The sequence below is a fragment of the Neoarthrinium moseri genome (genome assembly GCF_022829205.1).
Source record: "Neoarthrinium moseri strain CBS 164.80 chromosome Unknown scaffold1_Wmoseri_CBS_16480, whole genome shotgun sequence".
In the NCBI taxonomy this organism is placed as follows: domain Eukaryota; kingdom Fungi; phylum Ascomycota; class Sordariomycetes; order Amphisphaeriales; family Apiosporaceae; genus Neoarthrinium; species Neoarthrinium moseri.
Genome location: NW_026055115.1, coordinates 420,163 through 441,704, shown reverse-complemented (window position 1 = coordinate 441,704; position 21,542 = coordinate 420,163). Strand labels below are relative to the sequence as shown.

Below are 21,542 nucleotides of genomic sequence, written 5' to 3'. Positions count from 1 at the left end.
GAAGGATCACGAACTTATCATTGGCTATTAGGAAAAGTGTGGGGAGAAGATTGAGATTAAGATGATATTTTGGTAAGAATGCGTATGTAAATAGGATTATACGGTAAGCACTTGATGCGGAAAGAGAACGATCCCTTCGGTTGTAGGGCAGCCCTGCTATCTGACTGAATATGGATGGTGGGTAGCCACTCATGGAGCATCTATGCACTCTAGCCACATCCCGTGAACGTACTATACAATAAAATATGTTTGAATTTGAGAACTGGTTTCCATGATATCATAAGCTCTTGGGAGCATGCTGAGCTTTGTCTCAACGAGTAAAGGAGCTACGATTACAATATCGTCTCAGGATATTGATAATGCTCGCTACGTCCATGTACATCATACTCCCACTCTTTCAATGCAGTATAATCCTAAGCCTGGTGTCATTGTTCCCAGGCCCTGCAACGAGTCAATGTGTCTTTCCTACGGTCCGGTCGTAATCAAAGAAACAGTCCAGATGCGTCAAGTGACCGGTTACGCGGCTTGAATGACCATTATGCTCAACAATAATCTTATGTTTACTATCCTATGTCCCATGAGAGACAAAGGAAGAGCAAGTATATAAGCGGTTTCTAGATCCTGCTACAGTTGGAGACTGCTCCCTATCACAGCAAACAAAACATTCATAACAATCAAGGCAAGAATCGGAGTCGAAATCTGATTTTGATACCTGTAAGTTTAAACACAGCAATCAACACTCGAAAGATTTTCGCTTGAGGTTAAGACTATCGATTCTTGTACTTTATCGTATCGATATGGCCAGCAGCAAAGCAACCTCTAGCTACGAGGAGATGATGAAAATGGTCCTCGAGGCCCGTGAGCGTACCGGCAAGGATGCCGAAACCACCCCCTCCCACTCTTCCAGGACTAAGAAGCGCCTACAATCCCTGCAAGTGCAGTCCGAAGGCAGCGTGTCCTCACCACAGGCGAAGAACCAGAACGCCAGCCAGAATTTTGCAGAGGAACTCGTGCCACGGCGCCGGCCGGCCGGCGAGGACCGTCTTTTGCCTACATTCCAACGTGAGGACGCCATGGTTGGGCCGCGGCCCCGTGCGGTCGGGGGTGAGTATGGACGCGCGCCGCTGGTGGTAGACGAGCTGGATATGGAGGAGTGCACCCCGCGCATCCTGGTTCCGAGAAAACACGTCCCGTTGCTTGACGAAGACGTCATGTCACCCCGCACCGAGGTCGAAGGGGCGCCGAGCGACGCGTCCATCGACGAGCATCATCTCCAGGAATCGCCGTATGTTGAAACACCCATGGTTCTCCTGAGTCCAGCAGAAGAGACGTTGGGATCCGGCAGCGGCTGGCTGGTTGTGGATTACTATGACGAGGACGCTCAGGTTCTGCGCTCTCCGTCAAGGACGCTGAGAGTTGGGAGCTGGGAACACGAGGAGGCTTTCGAGAGGGTTTGAATGTCCGGTAAGTTTACGGATGCCGCACCTGTGCCCAAGGCCTTCTCAAGAGGGTGGTGATTTGTAGTGTGCTACTGTATGTATATACGCACACAAAAATTAGACTTTGAATAGTAGCAGGGCAATGGGAATTGATGATCATCGTTAGTCTTCGACTAGCCAACGGCTTTTGCTCTTTTGGTAATTGTGAAATGTTGTGTTTATTCTTGCCCGGATCTGTGGCCTGAAAGCGAGTGAAGGCATTCTGACCGCTATAGCATCCGCTAGGTTGCAAGAGCAACTCCGCAGATGCTACTCAGTGGATTGCCGAAATTCTGAACCAAGACAACATCCACCTGATGGGTCCAACCCCTTGCTCAGAGCCGATACTTTCCTTCTCCGCTTACTCATTGTTCCCCAACGAGTTATCGCTACTCGCGATGGGGCCTTTGTTACCAGCATTGTGACTTCGTGAGCTCTATGCTTTATGGTCAAGCCTGTCCTTTGCTCTCCTCCTCGCTTCGCTCAATAATCTGCTCACTTCTGCAGATTCTGTGGCTAGGAATTCGGGGAAAAGAGTCTCGGCTACGTCGTTTGGCGTCAGCCGTGGATGACCGGGAAGCCTGGGGTGTCTTCTGGTCACTAAAGTCGGGTCTGCCCCGTATTCTGCGAACAGCCTGATAATACACGCCCAAGAGGCAGCCACCTGCTCCCAAGGTGATGGCAACAGTTGGTTGGCAAAACTGTGAGGCCTCGTATGAAAGCACTCTGTCGCGTCGAGGAGGACTGCTTCCCAAGGTGTGATCCCACTCGGGCTCAAATTAGGACTCGTGCCGTTCCGAAGCGCATAGCGCATCCGCTCGAGGTCGGGGCAGTATGTCTGAGGATTGCCAACCCCCGATGTAAACGGAATAGATTGCATGAGTAGGTGCTGGTTCACCTGCTGGTCAACAATCTCAGCCGTTTCGTATTTGAGCCTGGTATAGTGCTCCAGGCCCATGCACTTGGCGACCTCGTAGAACGTGCTCGCTTTTCCAATTGGCTTGATGCCTGGGAGATCAATGCCATACGACCAGTGCACGGCAGACTTATTCAATACAAACCACTGCTGCGAAGCAACAATGTCCAGCTGATCTAGCAATCCGGGGAATTCCACTCCCAGATCGTCTTCGGCGACTTTGGCATATTGCAACGCCTCGGCGATGATTCTCATGTCCAGCCACGACAAGCAGTGTTCCGTATCTTCCGTTGCATGTCTTGGTAAGCGGAAGCTGGTATCTAGGGCTTTCAAGTGCAAGATGCTTGATTTCAGCATCGCGAGGTGTGGACTAAACCCAGTCCCTGATGTTCGGGAGATGAGCCCATCCCACACATCTGGCCTTAAATCTGAGAAGCGGACATCGTTGGATTCCAGAAGGCCGGCGCAGACGCTCTTCAATCGGGCATCCGTCGTCTCACAGCGGAACGATATGTCATCTTCGGGGAGTGGCTGCATTGGGGCGGCTTCGGCCCACTCGTCTTCTTCGTCGTCGGCCCAGGAGAGATTGAGCAGTGTGACCCGGTCGGGTGAGTGTCTCTGGGCCAGGCGCACGATCTGGAAGATTCTTGAGGCCTGAGCGTGGTATAATGGGTCAATGTTCCTCAAGATATGAGCGGAAAGGGCCTCGAGATCTTCGGGGAGATACTGCACCCGTTTCTTGAGGTCCGATATACGGTTGAAGTCACACAAGCCTTGCAGCAAGGATCTCACAACAAGTTTTACCCATAAGAACACGCCCATAGACTTTTCCACAATCTCATTAGGCAACTGCGGCCCGTGCTTAGGGTACCTCCTCGATAGCTGCTCCATGTGAGGGTGGCCATATAAGTTAGATTTGACGTAGTGGCGTATGTCACCCTTAGTAAAGTTCTGCAATTTCATTCTAGGAAGTGCCGAAAATGCTTGTTCGAAGACAGTCAATGGCCGACTGGATAGGCAGAGCTTGACATAAGGCAGTCTGGCGCAGCTGCGAAATAAGTTGATCATGTCCAGGTGCTCACGGGCGTACTCATCCAGCCCATCCATAAACAGACACACTCTGGCTTTTCCTCCAAGTGCCTCGAGGAGCTTGAGGAACGCCTGTTTCAGAAAGGGTATAGTAGGTGGCGCCGGTTCGGCCATTAAGAAGGGCGAGTCGGGAGGCAGTCTACTGGATATGACTGCTGTTGCGCGGGCGGACCAATGTTCCCAGGCCCCGGGTAGTATACTGGGGATGAGATCGCGGTGGTTCTGTAAAATGTCGAATAGTAACGACCTCAGAAGGCCACGTTGTGATCTCTGCTCCCCATTTCCACTGCTCCAGACTCTGTCGACGTTCCGCCATGGTGGCGAACGCCAGGCTCCCAAGTACCCCATTCTCCACCATGAGCAATCGTAGTTGCTGTTCCACTTCCAAGTCCTTTGGATGTATCTCAGAGGCTTGGATGCTGGAAGCATTCGTTCCTTTAGGAGATTCTAGCGTGCCAGTCGGCTTGAGGTCCCCATGGGTAAGCCTCTCGAGTTTCTGCCTGCCCGCTTCCACTCGCCAGTCATTCTGCGCTTCCTGTATCTTGATCAATGTCTCAGCTTGAACAAGCAGCTCCGTGGAAAAAGAGTCTCTTGTTGTGAGAAAAGCGTCGAGTATCAACCGCGTAGACGAGCAAGCTGTCACGACGTGTCGGTTTGCTGGGCAGCGAGGCCGTTCAATGATTCTCTGAACATATTTCAGTCCTAGCGAGTAGATAGGGAATGAAACAATGGGAAGAGAAAAAGGAGAAAAGTACCGGAAAGAGACAAGGATGCGAAATTCTATCTCACTTCGAAAGTCTCGTAGGGTAGCAGCAAGCACGTCTATTTCGTGCTTGCTCCATACACTCTCCAGTGCCTTGCGGAAACTGTCCCATTTTCTGAACCGTCTCGATTTCGGTCGCTCATCCGCAGCAGTATCATCGAATCCTGTTATTGCACGCGTCGACTTGTGTCGTAGCTTCGAGAGCATGTTCCCGCCGTGCGGGTCTTGAACTGTTGCAGGGTCATCCGGGAGCTCGACTTCCAACCCTTTCAGCCGGCCTGTGGTGGGCTCCCCTACTTCTTCACTCTCTTTGCGAGGCTCGACTTTTGGCCGCCCAAGGCGATTCGAGAGGATTTGTGCAATACTGACACATCGAACACAGAGATCATCGAGGGCCTCATCCTCTAGAGACCTCTTCCGACCGTTGGATGAGGTGGAGTCAGACAAAATACGGTGCTCTGGTAGTTGTCTTCGCAGGCCGTGCGAGATAGTCATGAGATCCATTGTCAAAACTTCGACATCGATAGCCGAGCTCAACATCCCGGTGGCCGACCTGTATAGTTTCCTGGTGTTTGACACCAGCTTGCCGCCGAAGTCCACAAAAGTGATGACACTGCTTGCGACCCACAATGCTGTGAGAGGCTCCATCATCACAGTCGGCACAGTGTTCAGCAACCTCGATGGTGCAGTTCGGAGACTGGTCCTTTTTGTCTACTCTCTTATCTAAGGGGCAACACACCGGCCTTTTGCTGCGCAGATTATGGTCTGCGCCGTATCGTCCAGCGCCGGGCGAACCAAAGACTTCGTCGGACGGTCTTCTCGATGCCGTAGCTCTTCGTCTGCATACATCAAATGCAAGGCTGATCATTGGCAATTAGCCCTGACCGAAATGCAATGCCCCTCCTCATCTGACAGCATGCTCAGCCCCGAAGCACGGCTTCAAGATTACATAACAGTTGTCGTTCATGCTTTTCGATGACAGGGAGTAGTCATCGTACTCTTCACTATATCTCTTTCGTAACTTTCGTTATCGTGGCCATCTTTTCGGTTGACATTGGACTTTGAATCAATTGATGTCGAAGATTTACTCATGTTGTTTTGTAGCCATTTCATTCAGCAAGATCGAAGGTCTATAGAGTAGTCTTAGTCCTGGCCTGCCATCCTTTTTGTGTCTCTCTATCTATACCCGAAAGCAAAGGGTATCAGTACTTTTGGTTACCTTTAGTTGCCATATCTTACATATCATCGTGATCTCTCAGTCATTCTCCGAAAATTGAATTGCTTCGCCATGCTGAACCAAGAACGCCATCCATGCAAATTTTCATCCGGGTCGCTATACTACCCTCCACCGTCGTTGTCTATCTCAGAGCAGGGTCGATGAAGCCATCAAGCTCACCGGGCCCAATGAGCTGTCTCATCTCGGCCTCGTCGTGCATCCACTCCCGCTCAGCAACGGGGAAGTACTCAGGAACCGGGAAGCCCTCCTCGACCGGGGCGTAGCCCCATTCCTCACCTAGTCCAGGAGTGACAGGGTGGCTACCAAATGGCGAAGGCAAGCTGAAATCGATCATGCCTGACTCGGAGATAGTCGGCATGGCGAAGTCCTCCGCGAGATCTGATCCCAGAGTCTGCTCGAAGTGGGTCTGAAGATGATCCTGCATATCGGCCAACTGGGCGAACTTGTGCGAACAACCTTGCCAAGAACAGGGTATGGTACGCCGAGCCACGTCGCTTGTACCAGTAAGTTGGCCGAGGGCATCTTGAGGGAGTCTCTTCTCAGGTTTGTCCGACAGGGGACGCGGAATGCGTTTGTGCACATGGCGAATGTGTTTCTCCAAGTTGCCCTTGGTAGTGAAACTATCACCACAGCCATCGGATAGAGGCCAGTCGGCCAAGTCTTCAACGCCACTGACATCCACTCGGCCACATACGAATCGTACTCCCTCATGTACGCTTCGCACATGGGCTGCGAGGTTGGACTGCTTGACGAAGGACTTGCCGCATGCCTCCCAGGTGCATGTGAACTTCTTGCGGTCGTCAAGGGTGTGCTTGGAGTGTTCAGCCTCTATATGGCCCTCCATCTCGTCTCTGGTGGAGAAGCTACGGTCGCAGAAGGTACAGCTGATGTGCGCTTTCCGCACATGGTGCTGGAGGAGCTCCAAAGTCGGGAAACCGACTTGGGCGCCGCTGGCGTCGGCGCCCGTCCCCTGGCTGCAGTCCTCGCAGTAGAACTTCTTGTCGCCGTGTTCTCGCTCAATGTGCCGCTTCAATGAATTGGCCGTATCGAAGCCAGCCTTGCAGTCGTCAAGCGTACATTGGAAGGCGGGTGCGTTGAGATGAGCGGCGCGGATATGGCGTTGAAGGGTGGTGTGCTTGCGGAAGGACTCGCTGCAGGGCGGAAAGTCACGGCACCGGAAGCGTTCCTGGCCCTCGTGGACGAGCTGGTGGCGGTTCAGGCGAGTGCTCGTCAGGAAGCTCTTGCCGCAACCCGGCTGCTGGCAAGTATACTGGCGTTCAGTGGAGTGGACGCTCTTGGTGTGCTGCTTCAGGTGTTTCTCCTCAATGTATGCCTTGTCACAGCCGGGCTCGGCGCACTTGAAGGGCCGCTCGTTGGTGTGGGAGCGCAGGTGGGCGGTCAGGCGGGCTGGGCGGTTGAAGGCCTTCTCACAGCCGGGCCAGGTGCATCGGATGGTTTTGAGGTCGGAAGGGAATCTGGGCTTGCTTGGGGACATGCCAGACATGGGGGTGAGCGGGGTGTGGGCAGTGTTTGCCGACGAGGAGGCATTGTCGTGGTCGGAATAGTCCGAGTCGTTTGCATCGTCCTGGTCGACGATGTCGGGATAGTCGTCCGAGGTGTCAAGGCGGCCTCGCTTGGGCCGAGCGTGGTCCTCGTCGCCCGCCTTTCGCTTCATGGTGCCGAATGTCGCCGTGATGGATCAGGATCAGGCTATCATATTATAGTGCACTCGCTCGCAGGACAGCGTCTAGAGAGGAGAACAGGGGGCCAACTCGACGAGAGAAATCCGTGCAGGCAAGAGGCAAGGAGACATGCAGACGAGAAAACCATTCAGCGGTGCCGGTAAATTTCATGCGAGCATGGACGACGATGGCCCGGCCTCACAGGGTCCTGCCGAATAAATTCACCACTAGCCTGCCCAATTTCTGGAAAATTTTAGTGGGCCGATCAGAGATGGGGAGCCCGGCCAATCAGAGCCGCCCACCCGCCACACCCCGGTCGTGTTGTCCAGTTTCTTTCTTTCCTTCATCCGCCCGCATGCGCAAGGCTGAAGGCCGAACTGAAATTTTGCATTCCGTCTATCAGCCTCTCTCAACCACCCTCCCGCAGCCCACCACGACCGCTGTGCCCAGGCCCCATAGGACGCACCCGACTTCGCAGACCACCAGGGCACTGTCAAGATGTCTGACTACGGCGGTGATGACGACAGAGAGGACGTGGGCGCGTAAGTTCCCCCCAATCTGAAGGATGAGGCCTGCACAAAACATACGCCCAGGTCCACAGCGAGGGGCTGACACATCAACATCGCAGGGACGAGCCCATGTTCGACCAGGAAGAGGATGAGCCCATAGATGACTTCGAGGATGAGGCCCCCGTCGACGAAGACGAGTACGGCAAGTCGCGCGCCGCCGAGGAGGAGGAGAACATTGTCATCTCGGGCGACCCCTCGGCCGCCGCCAACCGCCAGAAGCCCGCCGAGAAGGCCCACAAGGACAAGAAGATCCCCAACGAGGAGCGGATAACGACTCCGTACATGACAAAGTACGAGAAGGCCCGTATCTTGGGCACCCGCGCCCTGCAGATCAGCATGAACGCACCCGTCCTCGTCGACCTCGAAGGCGAGACAGACCCCCTCCAGATCGCCATCAAGGAGCTGCGGGAGAAGAAGATCCCCCTCATCGTCCGGCGATACATGCCCGACGGGTTGTACGTCCATTACGCCCCTACAGTGCTCCTCTGATACTGACCGGAATTAATTACAGCTACGAGGACTGGACTTGCGAGGAGTTGTTGCAATGAGGAAGGCTATTTAGTAGCGCCCCTCCAGGGTCACCGCGGGATGTCAAGCGATCAATGTCTTGTCCCCCGGCCACTGGAAGAGGCCAAGTGGATATGAGACAGAAAAGTGCATCAAGCGTGGCGTTCGTTCTTTTGGTTGCTTCTCGGAATATATCAGATTTCCCGACTTGCTACCGCGTGCATCTGCTCAAATTATACCAGCGATTGCCTCATATACGACGCCACAATGTCAAACAACAAGGCGGTGCCCGCAGCACCAGAATGGGCTCTGGTAAATCGGGACTTGGTCAATTGTGCTCAACACGACCCAAGCTCTGCACTTCTGCTAGATGCAGTTGTTTCTAATTCGAAATGGTACGGCCCGGGAGCAGAAAGAGAAGCGGGTTTGCACCTGGATCGTCGAACTCTTAGCTTTCGAGCCATCTGCCCGTACACTGTCGCCAACCAAGCACTGGACCGGGGCGAGTATAGAGCCACAATGCATTGGAGTTTGGAGGCCCGCTCATGGTTGCACTGCAATAAATCAAATCATCACAAATATACCCTCCTGTTATTATTTTCAGGTTATTGTGAACAATTGTATTGCGCACCTGGCCTACTCATTGGAGCATTTACAAGCTGCAGCTCACCTATCGGAGACAAGTCCGGGCATTAATGTAGGAGCATGCGATCTATAGCCTGGTTGGTATAAGGCCATGCCTGTGAATGATCCACAACCTGTGGAGCCAAGTAGTAGAGGAGATCCAGGGTCAGCAGGCAGCCAAACTTGTCGTAGGACAATGGATCCTCTGGAGAGTCCATACACGATGATTGCAGCTCCCTTGCTGACGAAGGATCCTTCCCTAATAAAGCCACTTGGTTTTGACGGCTGTGCTCGCGTCGGTCTTTTGCGCGGACTCTCTCACATCATGCCGGGACCTAGCGGACAATTATTCCACCAAGACATTCTTAGCCAGGAGTCCCATTGATCCGCATCTACGAGATTGCAATCAAATGACCCGTGATCACTGTGCTGTATGCTGTCCGACCATTGTTGTCGCATCCCAACAACCTTGAACCCGACGATCGGCGTGTGCCAGAGTGTCTAACTCTAAGTATTCAGGCAAGTGATGATCCTCGTATTGCTGAGTTGGGGTGGTTGGCTGGTTGTGACCCACGAGCCAATTGCGACGCTGGACAGCGCATATCAGACGATTAAACTACACAGTAGGCTGAGAAAGTGTCCATCAGCAAGCTAATCACCGCAGCGCCCTGGACGGGCCATGACGTCTAGCCTGTGTCAAATGAAACATCAGCGCTGCTCATTAGGGGGACCGTGAAGATGACATAATTGCGCGTCGGCACTTTGTTGCAGTAGAGGTGGGCAAAGCACGTATGGTAGCAGAAACGGTGATACGGCAAAGATGGTCGTAGAGAAGAATAGAGAGCATGCAGCACGCTATAGCAACGATGCAGATTGTCTGCCTCGAACACGAGATCCGACTCTATTCTGACCGCCAGGAAGCGAGCAGGAGCTGCCGGCGCCCGCCAATGGGGACCGCGCACGCCGGCGGCCGTTGCAGCGATCCCGCGTGCTGACGGGCTTGCGCATGCAGCTGCCCGCCTCTCACAGGGAGCCCTGGCGACCAGGTTCCAACCACCCCTTGGGCGGCGACAGGCCGTCTCTGATTCGCTAGACCTCCTCTGTTATACAGGCGAAAAGGTTGGGGTGGCTTGGACCGCTGCTAAACGGCCCAGGCCCACGCCTTGCAGGCTGCGGTCCCACGACGATGATGTCTTGTTGGTCTGTTGTATTCCTTCGGGCGCTTTTTGTAGATGGATTCACCAGGGTATGGCCCTCGGGGACCACCAATATGGAGACGTCGTTGAGTGGCATGGCAGGCGTGTTATGTCGTATGCCTCACAGCCCGTCATCTTGCTTTTCGGGCCGCTGACTACTCAAGTACCTAAGTTTATAAAAGGCAAATCTTGTGTTACTTATTCCCAAGGTCTCACTCACGGCAGCACCTCAGTGAATACAACGCAACATATACAAATAGATCTGCATTCCTCAGAAACCCCTTCCCTTTGAAGTCTGACCGTATCAACCTATTCCGAATCGCAGCGCCTTCACCATATTTCTCTGAACGACCTAAGGCATTCGTGCTTGACAAGTAGCGAATCACATATCCTCCAGAACTCGACGTACTCGTACAAAGCAGCAACCATGCAGCTCCTCACGACGTTCACTGGCCTGCTCACCGTAGCTGCCTCGGTGTCAGCAGCACCGATGGAGACTGTGGCGAAGAGAGACGTCGGCGGTGTAAGCAGATATCTACCCTCACAGTCAGGGTCTTGTCGTTGCTGACATTCGTAACTAGGTCCTCATCTGCCAGGGCGCAAACGCAACCGGGACATGCCACTACGAGAAATACACGCTGGATGAATGCCACGACCTGCCCACAGATCTGTCTGGCAACGCATCGACGTTTGCACCGGATGGTGACAACTTCTTCTGCTTCCCCAAGGTGTAAGTTTTACCAAGCCACTTACTCACGCGCGGTCCATTACTGCCCGCCTGTTTCTGAGCGTCAAGAGGGCGAGCTTTGACTGACATGGCATGCGACAAAACAGAGGAAACTGCGCATCGATCTGCACGTCGCCGACGGGCTGCACCTTCGGCGCTGTCGACTTCAACAGCCCCGTCAAGTACGACCTCAGCTCGATACAGTGGGACCACTTGATCCAGTCGTTCCGCTGCCAACTGAACCAGACCGCGACGGCCACGACCAAAGCTTGAAGTTATTTCCAGCTTCCCAGCTGTTACGACGATATGCGCATGTACACGATAATGAGACAGGCAACAGATTAATTGGCAAAACCCCGGCGTTGCGGTTTGTTTTAAGGGATGGGGCTAAGCACTGCATGTCTGATATGAATCAACGATTCCTGGTCCTCTGCGATGCGCAAATGTCGGCAAGCTCCCGCAAGGGAAAGCTCGGCTCTTTCTTAACTACATGGGCAGCCAAGGCCCAGCCCAGGGCGTCGGAATTGGAGCTCGGGAGCGCTAGGAGGACGAGCTTCGGGGGTTCGGCGTTGGCGGCCCTATGACGCCAGTCCCGGCGGGCGCTGTTGGTGGGGTCCTCAGCTGTCTGGTATCTCCCAGGGGCGCCAGGCGGGAGCTTCATGGCGGGGTAAACTAACGCCTGTATCTGCCGGGAGGGGAAAAAGAGCAAATGAGGTGCTGATGCCGTCGTCGTGGAGCATTCATAAAGTCGACGAGACATCTCCGTCGTTCCCGGCTTTCTTCTGTACATATCCAAGGTGTACGCCACTAATATAATTGACCACTCCGCCACCTGATCGCTGTAGTGCCTTTCTTGGCGACAACTACTGAACTGGTAACCGAACCGTAGCTTTATAGAGCTCTCGCCCTTGCTATATTCCAGCCTTACCCGACAACCGGTACCTTGTTGGCCCAATCGCAAATCATTATATGCGCCAGGCTGTCCGACTCTTTCCCCAGCCGTTTACCACTTCTCATCGATTCGTTCACACCAGCACACTTTTCAAGATGCCGTTCGAGACAAAGGCCACGATCGCCACCTTCGGCGGGAAGCTGCTGAAGCTCTCCCACGAGTCCTCGTCCACGAAGACGCCCATGGACGTCAATTTGTACCTTCCTCCCGCGTCTAAGACCAAGAAGGTCCCCGTACTCATCTTCCTGTCGGGCCTGACCGTGAGTATTTCCCTCCATGTTCTTCCCGTGCCTTCTATTGCAGGGCCCACACAGGGTATCCGAAGAAAAAAAACCCCCCCCCCCCCCCCCCGCCGGCTAACATCAACGCCCGTAGTGCACGCCGCAGAACTGCTCCGAGAAGGGCTTCTTCCACGCCGCGGCCTCGGAGGCGGGCATCGCGGTGCTGTACCCGGACACGTCGCCGCGTGGGGCCGACCTGCCGGGCGAGACGGACAGCTGGGACTTTGGCGCGGGCGCGGGCTTCTACGTCAACGCGACGCAGGAGCCGTGGAGCAAGCACTACCAGATGGAGAGCTACGTGACGCGGGAGCTGCCGGAGGCCATCTTCGCCGAGTTCGGCGACCGGCTGGACGCCGCGCGCGTCAGCATCACCGGCCACAGCATGGGCGGCCACGGCGCCCTGACCCTGTTCCTCAAGAACCCGGGCAAGTACCGCAGCGTCAGCGCCCTCGCGCCCATCTCCAACCCCAGCCGCTGCCCCTGGGGCGAGAAGGCCTTCGGCGGCTACCTCGGCAAGGACCAGCGCGACGAGTGGGCCAAGCACGACGCCACCGAGCTCGTCAAGGGCTGGGCCGGCAAGGAGGTCCCCGCGCTCATCGACGTCGGCACCGGCGACAACTTCTACAAGCAGGGCCAGCTGCTGCCCGAGAACCTGGAGAAGGCCGTCAAGGAGGCCGGCGTTAAGGGCGTAGAGGTCAGATACCAGGAGGTGAGTTTTTGTTCCTTGACTCAATTCATCCCTCCTCTCTCTTCCTACTAGACGAAGGGCGAGAGGCGTGTCTCGGTCAGACTAACAAACTCGTGTGTTTCTTATCCACAGGACTACGACCACTCATACTTCTTCATCTCCACCTTTGCCGCCGATCACGTCAAGCACGCTGCCAAGTACCTGTTGTAAGACGTCTCGAGGACAATGTCGGCAGGAATGCCTCGTTGGCTCTGCTGACACTCCCCGGGGACGAGGGGGACACAGTCTCAAGCGTGATATGGGGTGGCCGAGGTATAAACCTGGACGAGCGCTGCTTGCGGTGTGCGGTGTATGATCGCATGTCGATAAATGGTTTGGTAACATATACTCTTGGGACGGTATGCGTGTGATCGAGCATCCGGTGCAGAAATAAAGACTTACGGGCTGGGCGTTTTTGCGTACATCGGGAGCAGCACAGCGGGGAAGACGACTACGGGCTAGAATGATCTTGAGATTGTTGGTGTGATTTAATTCCACTGGAAGGTCATCTGTCGTGTAGTCGAGTAGCGAGAGAGAGAGAAACCATATTCAATACGGAAAAGAAAAGGCAGATCAACACCCTGGCCCCTGTCTCTCGTCTTGACCAGTATCATGGTTTTTATGGTGTTTTACCATCCGCCACACTGGCATCCCAGACTTCGGCATCAACCAATTTCTACATGTGAAAAAGGACAAAGTCTTGGGGTGGTCACGCAAATCAAAGAGTTGAGAGAGCTCCAGATGTAGCCACAAGATTAAAACTGGTTTCTTCTGTCTTTCTTGCCTATGAATGAATGCGAACCACAATGCGGCATGAAGCTAAACGCCGACCGTTCTGCATAAGAGGAACGGTAATGCATCCAAACGGGGGAACGTACGTGATCAAAGCAAAAGCTAGCTAGGCGGGAAATCCATGAACAACAACCCTCAATGCGAGGTAGCCAAGCAGGGCAAAAACCAAAACAAAAACAGCCTGTGAAGGGGGGATATCTAGTTGACAGATTGAAAAGACTTGTCTGGCGCAAAACACACATGTTGCGTCTTTACTTCCATGACACCTCTGCTCTCTCTCTCTCTCTCTCTGTGTGTGTGTGTGTGTGGACTTCGTCCCTCGTCGTGCGTGCGAACCACCGCATCGTCTACTTGCTGGCCTCCGCCATTAATGTCCTCATTTCTTTCTCCCCCTTAACTGATTCTCTTCTCAACCTCTGGGCTGAGCCCCTCCTTCTCCAGTTTGCTCCGCATCTCAGCTTCGGCCTCCCGCCTGATGCGGTGGTACGCCAGCTTCTCGAACTTGCTGAGACCCTTCCACCAGTGCTGGCCGGCCTCGTGCTCGCTGATGCGCTCCAGGAGATCCGTCGTCTTGATGCGCACGTCTTTGTCTCGGTGGAACAGGCCAAGGGCGAGGTAGAAGAGGCCGGCGTGCGACTCGGGGGCCACGGTTAGTAGGAGGCAGGTCTCATCGTACGAGAAGACGTGCTTCGCGAACGCCATATAGATCTCGCGGCTTTGGGTCGGAGTGAGCTTCTGGGTGCGCAAGCGGTCATGCATATGGTGCAAGTCAAGGCCCTTCAGGGGTTTTATCGTGTAGATCTGGGCAAGGTCCTTTGCTTCCACGTTAGCCTCATCTCCCAGGGTATGGCGTATGGGACCGAGTCTTACCTGGATGAAGCTGTAGTAGCTCCGTGTGTTTCTCCACCCCTCGATCCTACAGACATTGCCCGCAAGCTCCTTGTGCTTGGCTGTTTCGTCCGCCCACACATAGCCGTGGCCGCTAAGACCGATGGAATTGTTCTCGACGTCGTCACCGCCGATGTATAGTGCGCTAGCGCCATAGACGCTCTCCTCGAACGCCGCGGCTATCCTAGTGAATTTAACCACCCAGTCTCGCCATTTCGCGCGAATGACTCGTTCGCCCTGTCGCGACCCGATGCCCTTCAAGATATCGTTCATAAAAGCAGCATCGCCAGTCAGGTCGGTAGAGGAGGCTGACGAGCCACCAATCAGGTTGGCAAAAGCAGGATGCTGTTGTTGAAAGTACACAAGACCTTCAGTGATGGGTGCATTCTCGATTTTGCTGCTGATCTTGACACGTCCGCTGGGAATATCGCAAAGGACGTCCCACCATTCTGGATGAAGCTCAAAGGTTGGGTTCGTGACTCCCGCGATGAAGCCCGGAACCTTCAGTAAGTCGTCGATCTTTGTCAGATCTGTGTATGGGAATGCGTGTCTCGTGAAACCCCTCAGTATACCGCCTGATGCCAGAGCACAAGCCGCAAGAACCGCCTCAGCAACATCTCCCGAGGGCATGTTATGACCCAGAAAAATGATCCTCTTCTGAGTCAGCAGAGCGTTGGCCAGGACAATGACTGGGTGGGTGTTAGGACCATTTGTGGTGAGATGAGGGTGGACCGGGAAGGGTTGGGGCGATTTTGCATGCGGTTCCGAGAACGTCTGGATCAGCTTGATGATGGAAAAGTCTCCCACCGTCTCTGGCATGACGGCCGTAGGGACCTTGACGGGGATAGGGATCCCCTTGTAAAGCACCTTGCTCTCAAACTCGTGGGTGTCGCGGGGTATCGAGTAGCCAGAGGCGGCCTCGAGGTGTGCCTTTGTTCCAGCCCGGGATATTCCAGGTCGTTTTGGTGGGCTCCTACTCGCATCAAACGGCTCCGTGACCTGGCCCGCCTTGTCCTCAGCCATGCGCATCTCAATCATCTGGGCGAATTTCTCTACAAAAAGATCCTTGTTGTCGCTTGCCAGCAGCAGGTGTCTCTCAAGGATGCTCAACTTCGGCATGAGGGAGAGATCCATGTTGTTGACTGCATCGTATAGCAAAGACAAGGTCTCTGGGACTGGAGATTTGAAGTATTCTTCGAGCGCAAGTAATAACAGGGGCTGTCTTTGGGTCAGCAATTTCACGGTCCGAGTGAGGGGATCCTGAGACGATTCCCACTGACCTTGTATATATGCAGGAATGGGTGCCGTGTGCATATCGCCATAGCTTTTACTATTGCGCCTCGCTTCACCGTCTTGTCGTGTTTGGTGTTGACCAGGTTGAGCACGTATACGAGAGGCGGCCCCTCGCCGCCTTCTGGCTCCTCGTCACTTGTGTCGTCATCATACTGATCATCATCATCTTCTTCATCGTCGCCCTCGTTGATTGTGTCCTCGTCATCCTCGCCAATGATCCCAGCGGCCCGATCCCGTCTCCGTTTTCTTCTTTCTCTCCGTGCCTTTCGTCTCTTCGCCTCTTCTTCGTCCTCCTCTTGGGTAGTGTCCTTGTGTAGAAAAAAGATTGTCCAGTCCTGGTTGCGTGCATGCGCCTGGTCTGGTAACATCAACTCTGCCAACATGTGCTCGTCACCGGTTATGGCAACAGGGAATTGGTGCTCCATGACCGGGCCCCGGTCAATGTCGAAAGACGCCACCAGAATGTACTCGACATGATTCTCGTTGGAACCTCGAGGATACTGGGATCGCAGTTTCCTGGGTGGATGTGCGTCGGGGTTGTACCGCTTGGGCGCCGAGAGCGACGAGTGCTGTGATGATGCGGCCGTGCGGCTGCCAATGGACGAGGTCTTGTTCGACTTTGAGCTCGGGTCCGACGTACGATCTGTGTCGACCTGCAGAGGCGGCTGCGGTGACCGGGAAGGTCGCGAGTGGTGCGACATCTGCGAGGGCGACCGTGAAGACGGGAAGGACGAGAGTGATGCGCGAGGGTTCACCGGCCCAGACGAGCCATTGGACTGGACGTTGGCGAGAGATTGGCCGGTGTTGGTCCTGCTCAGGTGGTATGGCAGACCGCCAGATATCGAAGTCATATTCTAGGTTCAGGGACGGCCCTTCCAAGCCCAGGGCCAGGGCGAGGGCGAGTGGAGGGACGGTCGACGGCGGGGGATGGGGCCGGTTCCGTATGTGCGTCTGATACTGTCGTATCCGCAGGATTGCCCAAGATTTGTGACTGGGAAGATGCAGATCCGCGTGGGCCTGACGTTTCCAGAGAAATGTTCGAGTTCTGGCTTGCCGGGTGGAAAGAATGTGGTTGCGAGGCGCCCAGGCTCTCGTGTCACCGTGATAAGTGCAGCGCTGAGCGCACCTCGTCGAGTGGGAAAGTCAATTGGAGGGCGCTTGTGCCCATGTAAAGGGGGTTTCGAGATCGGCGCGTTTCGTTGCCGTTGGCGGGCAAGGCGAGTGGGCTCTGAACGTCTGGTTCCTGGAGCGGCACGCTCTCGGGCTATGATTCATCAAGCACGTACGTACTGTGGTTATAATTTATACTGCCTGCAAGTTCGCCTTGCTCTTCGCCTCTCGTCTCGTCGAACAATCCCGTCGTTCTCCTGGCGGTGTTCATGTAATGTGCCAGGGGGCGGCCAGTGGGATGAAACAAAAATTAAAAAGCCGATAGGAGATACGGGGTACTTGGTGTGTTGAGGGGCACCGTCAGACTGGGGACGCGAGACATGATCTGCTACGCAGCCATCCTTTTCCGGCTGGCTTTCTTGGAGATGGGACCGGTAGTTTTGAAGGAGAACGGGTGGATCACCCGTCGAACACTTGCCTCAGTCGGATTTGAACAGGTCCAGGTGTCTGTCTGTATGTGCGATTGGCAAGACCAAACAGGACGACACTGCTGTACAGTAAGGACCAGGCGGGATCATTCGTCAGTGAGTGGGTAATCTGGCGTACCCTTCCTTGGGGGGGGAGACAAGATCGTTTCTGTGATGAGGGGCCCCCCTGACTCCAAGGCTGGGCTAGGTATCTGTAACGATTGAAATGGAAGACTCTTGGAAGGCTTCTAAGTTCTGCCACTGGTCTCGATGGCTGGCGAAAAGGTTACAGTCCAATTTGGGGAATTGAATCTCGTCATTCTAGCGCCAAGCGCTAACTTAGGCGGGATTTGGTGGTGTGGGTGGGATGTGGTGCATGTCACACACGCACACTCACCCACATGCCTACATCCACAGTTAGCACACCCACTCTGGACGACGCTCTTTCAGGGGCTGCCTTCGCTACCACTGGAATGGGCGACTACTGCGAGAACTAGAAGTTGCCTGCTTGGCGATCCGGCACCTGGAGGGCTGCGCTAAGAGCTTGCGTGCTCACGTTTAGCCTGATGCTCGGGTTTGTGAGATGACCGCGAGGAGCAAGAAGAAAGCGAGCTATCGCCTCCAGCACAGGCATGCCCTCCGCAACAGTGCGTGCGCAGCTGAATCCTACGCTGCGGTATTCGACCATCTTGTGGAATCGCCCGTGCCTGCTCCATCTCCAAGCTCATCCAATATCTGGCAAAGACAAACGGTATGGAGTAGTCCACTGAGCGGAATCACTGAAATCAGAGGCATCTTTATATGTTTTCTATATATCCAAGGTACACTTACTCATCGCAGGCACCGGCGCGAACAGGCCAGGCACGACTTGCAAGGCTCACAAGACCCTCGAACCTCAGGGTCTCCGTCCCCTGAATCGGCGCCAAGCCGTCAGGGCACGGACTCTCATGGCGCTTCGGCCCCCAGAATCGACCCCAGATTACAGGGGTGATCCGTGCTCGCCACGTTTCCCACCAGTCCGACGACGGGTTGCCGTTGCCTGGCCGCTGTGTTTATCTCGGCCTATCGCTTTGCTCTATCATCGCCAAACACGCATCCCCGACAGCCTCCAACACAGCCTTAAGCTCTGCACCTCTCTATTTTGCATGCCGACGATAGCAGAAATCACTATATGAGCAAGAGTGCACTTTGTGACTCCAAGGTCGCCCACCGGATCGTATCTGCACGATTGACACCTCCTCCCACCCGTTTGTTTACACTGGGTCGTTGACCAAAGCGCCTAGTCGCAACATCCCCAAACAGCTTACATCATGGTACGGGCACTTCAGTGGAGCTTTTCATGCCAAATATACTAAGGCGCTCTTTCATTATTTAGGCCATGCAAGCCGGATACAAACCTTCTCCTCTGGGCTACGGATCGCCACGAAGTTCTCCCTTTCGCAGACCCGAATCCCCAGCTGCGGTATCGCCAATACGACAGTCTACACCACCCGCCTCGCCCTCGAGACCTGGCCCTCTCCGGACACCGTCGCGCTTCGCAAACGACCCCCCCTCTTCTACGCCCCTATCGCCCGAGACCTCGCGGTCCCGTACCTTTGGCAAGTCCGACACAATGGCATCCCAACCATTGGGATCACCGGCGCATATCCGAACGCAGCCAGCAGCACAGTCCATCGCAGGCGGCAATGCATTGTCACATCTGAAGCCTGCCCAGCTTCAAGTGCTGAGAGACGGCTTCCAAATCCTGGATAGGGATAGTGACGGAGTCGTCAATAGAGAAGACGTGGCCGACATGATGAACCAACTAGGTATGCGAACTTCTCTTGTCCTTGTGGCCCGCCCAGCTCTTCTGACAAGTTCCCCTCAAGGCCTTTCGTCGAGTCAATCCGAAATATCGCAGTTCTTCCCAGCTGGCAGCCCTCAAACAATGACCCTCGCGGTATTCCTGAACAACATAGCAAACACCCTTGCCGCCATGTCGCCGAGCGCCGAATTATTATCCGCATTCTCAGCCTTTGACGACGACGACAGTGGCCAGGTCGACCTTGCCGAGCTGCGAGATGCTCTCCTCAATACCGCACCCGAGCCAGGCGAGAGAGCGCTCTCGGCGATTGAGGTGGAGAAGATCATGGCTGGCTTTAGTGGCCGGAGAGCATTCAGCAAAAGCGCGATGGCTGGGGGTCTCGGAAAGAGAGGCGAGGTTTTCAAATACCAAGATTTTGTCAACTCGATCGTAGGTGGAAACGGCCCAGCAGAACCTGCGGCGAATGAGCGGTCCTCGTCAGACGAAGAATAATGATTTGCACACACTCGGAAGGCGTTGGGGAGTCGGTCAAACAATCTGGTTGACGAGCGTGCATGAGCGTCATGAATGAGACATCACTGGCGGGTAGAAGGTTTGGCATCGGGCGGTCTGAATTAATGGAGTTAGATGTTCTCAGCGCAACGAGACGCGACTGAAAGGGTGTGATTGAGCACAAGGTCGAGCAGTACGATAACCGCTTGCGCCACTGCGCCGCCTGTACATTATATATGAGCACATTCACGAGCATACTTGCACCAACGCACTGTCTTGGAGAACATGTAGTCCATCGTGATCCGTTGCACAGCATTATGCAAGCCATTGGTCGACATTGTGACATAAAGTCACTCCAAACTTCCACAATATGAGACATGCGACACTTTTGCTCATTGCACACCGAGATAGGCGAAGGGCCGGAGAGCCTTTCATGAAAGCAAAGCATATCGCCAACAGTAGGACTGTAGGGGTAGGTGGGAGGTCCTGCCACGCAAGAGGCTGGTGGTGTTTGATGGCTAGTTGGATCTTCCATGTTCCTCATTGGCTGGCGTGCGTAAGCGAGCCATCGACAACCTATATAACTGGCCCTCGAATCACATTCCCAGCCGAGAGACCAAGGAACCCAAACCATCAACTGCAGAATGAATCGTGTCGAGTGGTGTTGTCTTGCGGAGGTTGTAGAAATGGTCACTAAATAGTTGGACGCTTCTCTTGACACAAGCAGAAAGCCGCTGTCTACTGAAATGTTTTTCGAGATGTAGCGGAGTATACCAACCACACTTGGCGCTTAGGATTGTTTCATAAAGTAACCAGATCCTGGCACTCCAAAGGATCACGCTCGCTAATTGCACATTTGCCATTATTGTGGATCGCTGGCCGTGTCCGCGTCTTGTCCAACGTCATCTCTAGTGATCCCCTACCTTGGAGGGCTATACTGGCCCGAGCGTCAAGCTGATCACTCAATCGCCCCCCACAGAAGCTTCGAGAAACATGGGACCATGAGCCCTCTGCCTTTTCACAATTCGACGATCTTGGCCCGTGGGAGACAAGGCAGTGCCTGTGCTGCCGCCCGTCGGAGGCTGCGGAGCGACCCTTGGAGGACCATGCCTGCTTGGCATGTCACAAATGGAAAGGGTTGAACGGGGCAGTTGGCACACACAGCATCGGAGCACCATCGCCGGCGAGAGGCTTGGGCTGATCGAAATGCACAACGCACCGCAGCGTCGTCCCAATGCAGGTTCAGCCTCCCCGATTTCTGTAGTAACGGGGTCGATTGGATGGCCACTATGGGTCTCAGCAGTGCGGTACAGCCCGAACAACCACTGAGGACACTGCTCTGCACCTCTAGACGCAGCGCCATGTAGAGAACAAAAATTGCCTGTGTCTATTGGACGAACCGCTCTTCTGTTTGGATATTGAACCTCGTCTGTGGGGGTTGGCTACAAGTACTCGAGACCTGGATTGGCAGTCTGCAGTCGCCTGGGGTGAAAGTACCCGCGACCTCGAATGGCGACGCCGCAAATTTCACAAAAAAAAAAGCTCCCCGTGAACAGCACATCACAACTGTTGTGCATGGGGAGTATGCTCGCTGATGAATCGGAATAATAACAGCTCGAGGAGGATAGGCAGTCTGTCACATTGCCCAATATCTCTCCAGCTGTCCGGACCGTTGACAAGCGCTTGCTCCTCTCCTCCCATCTATCTCACAGGAACTCGTACACATCAGTCTATCTCCCTGTTCCCACTCCGCGCCTCGGGCCTCATCCTGTCCTCAGTTGCCTTTTGTCGGGTCCCAGTCCCAAAGCCTATTCCTTGGATGCCCACTGCAACCAACGTCCTCTCTACCCTCTAGCTCCCGGCCCAGAGACCAACGCTCAGAGCAACTCTGACTAAGAGTTGCGACCGACGGTCCCTCTCGCAGTGCGGAAGTCGCGCCGTGCTAAAT

The 21,542-nt window shown here is 54.6% G+C and overlaps 10 protein-coding genes across 10 annotated transcripts; 5 read left to right on the top strand and 5 right to left on the bottom strand.

Annotated features, from left to right (window-relative positions):
* Positions 1-797: 797 nt before the first annotated feature.
* Positions 798-1,457, top strand: JN550_000127 (uncharacterized protein; the record flags this gene model as incomplete). The annotated part of the gene is made up of 1 exon (XM_049311350.1): positions 798-1,457. The coding sequence occupies one exon, from the start codon at positions 798-800 to the stop codon at positions 1,455-1,457; it is 660 nt and encodes a 219-aa protein (XP_049177416.1).
* A 457-nt stretch (positions 1,458-1,914) lies between these two features.
* JN550_000126 (uncharacterized protein) lies at positions 1,915-3,597 on the bottom strand (the record flags this gene model as incomplete). The annotated part of the gene is made up of 1 exon (XM_049311239.1): positions 1,915-3,597. The coding sequence occupies one exon, from the start codon at positions 3,595-3,597 to the stop codon at positions 1,915-1,917; it is 1,683 nt and encodes a 560-aa protein (XP_049177415.1).
* A 25-nt stretch (positions 3,598-3,622) lies between these two features.
* Positions 3,623-4,894, bottom strand: JN550_000125 (uncharacterized protein; the record flags this gene model as incomplete). Its single annotated transcript, XM_049311129.1, has 1 exon — positions 3,623-4,894. One exon carries the CDS (start codon positions 4,892-4,894, stop codon positions 3,623-3,625), a length of 1,272 nt encoding a protein of 423 aa, XP_049177414.1.
* Positions 4,895-5,604: 710 nt separating this feature from the next.
* On the bottom strand, positions 5,605-7,158 carry JN550_000124 (uncharacterized protein; the record flags this gene model as incomplete). The annotated part of the gene is made up of 1 exon (XM_049311019.1): positions 5,605-7,158. The coding sequence occupies one exon, from the start codon at positions 7,156-7,158 to the stop codon at positions 5,605-5,607; it is 1,554 nt and encodes a 517-aa protein (XP_049177413.1).
* A 505-nt stretch (positions 7,159-7,663) lies between these two features.
* Positions 7,664-8,282, top strand: JN550_000123 (uncharacterized protein; the record flags this gene model as incomplete). Its single annotated transcript, XM_049310908.1, has 3 exons — positions 7,664-7,707; positions 7,794-8,189; positions 8,246-8,282. 3 exons carry the CDS (start codon positions 7,664-7,666, stop codon positions 8,280-8,282), a joined length of 477 nt encoding a protein of 158 aa, XP_049177412.1.
* A 2,206-nt stretch (positions 8,283-10,488) lies between these two features.
* JN550_000122 (uncharacterized protein) lies at positions 10,489-11,061 on the top strand (the record flags this gene model as incomplete). The annotated part of the gene is made up of 3 exons (XM_049310798.1): positions 10,489-10,584; positions 10,643-10,791; positions 10,896-11,061. 3 exons carry the CDS (start codon positions 10,489-10,491, stop codon positions 11,059-11,061), a joined length of 411 nt encoding a protein of 136 aa, XP_049177411.1.
* Positions 11,062-11,200: 139 nt separating this feature from the next.
* Positions 11,201-11,449, bottom strand: JN550_000121 (uncharacterized protein; the record flags this gene model as incomplete). The annotated part of the gene is made up of 1 exon (XM_049310687.1): positions 11,201-11,449. The coding sequence occupies one exon, from the start codon at positions 11,447-11,449 to the stop codon at positions 11,201-11,203; it is 249 nt and encodes an 82-aa protein (XP_049177410.1).
* A 386-nt stretch (positions 11,450-11,835) lies between these two features.
* JN550_000120 (uncharacterized protein) lies at positions 11,836-12,919 on the top strand (the record flags this gene model as incomplete). The annotated part of the gene is made up of 3 exons (XM_049310579.1): positions 11,836-12,000; positions 12,116-12,730; positions 12,842-12,919. The coding sequence occupies 3 exons, from the start codon at positions 11,836-11,838 to the stop codon at positions 12,917-12,919; spliced, it is 858 nt and encodes a 285-aa protein (XP_049177409.1).
* A 1,014-nt stretch (positions 12,920-13,933) lies between these two features.
* On the bottom strand, positions 13,934-16,572 carry JN550_000119 (uncharacterized protein; the record flags this gene model as incomplete). Its single annotated transcript, XM_049310468.1, has 2 exons — positions 13,934-15,646; positions 15,709-16,572. 2 exons carry the CDS (start codon positions 16,570-16,572, stop codon positions 13,934-13,936), a joined length of 2,577 nt encoding a protein of 858 aa, XP_049177408.1.
* Positions 16,573-18,608: 2,036 nt separating this feature from the next.
* On the top strand, positions 18,609-19,594 carry JN550_000118 (uncharacterized protein; the record flags this gene model as incomplete). Its single annotated transcript, XM_049310357.1, has 3 exons — positions 18,609-18,611; positions 18,674-19,106; positions 19,167-19,594. The coding sequence occupies 3 exons, from the start codon at positions 18,609-18,611 to the stop codon at positions 19,592-19,594; spliced, it is 864 nt and encodes a 287-aa protein (XP_049177407.1).
* Positions 19,595-21,542: the final 1,948 nt, after the last annotated feature.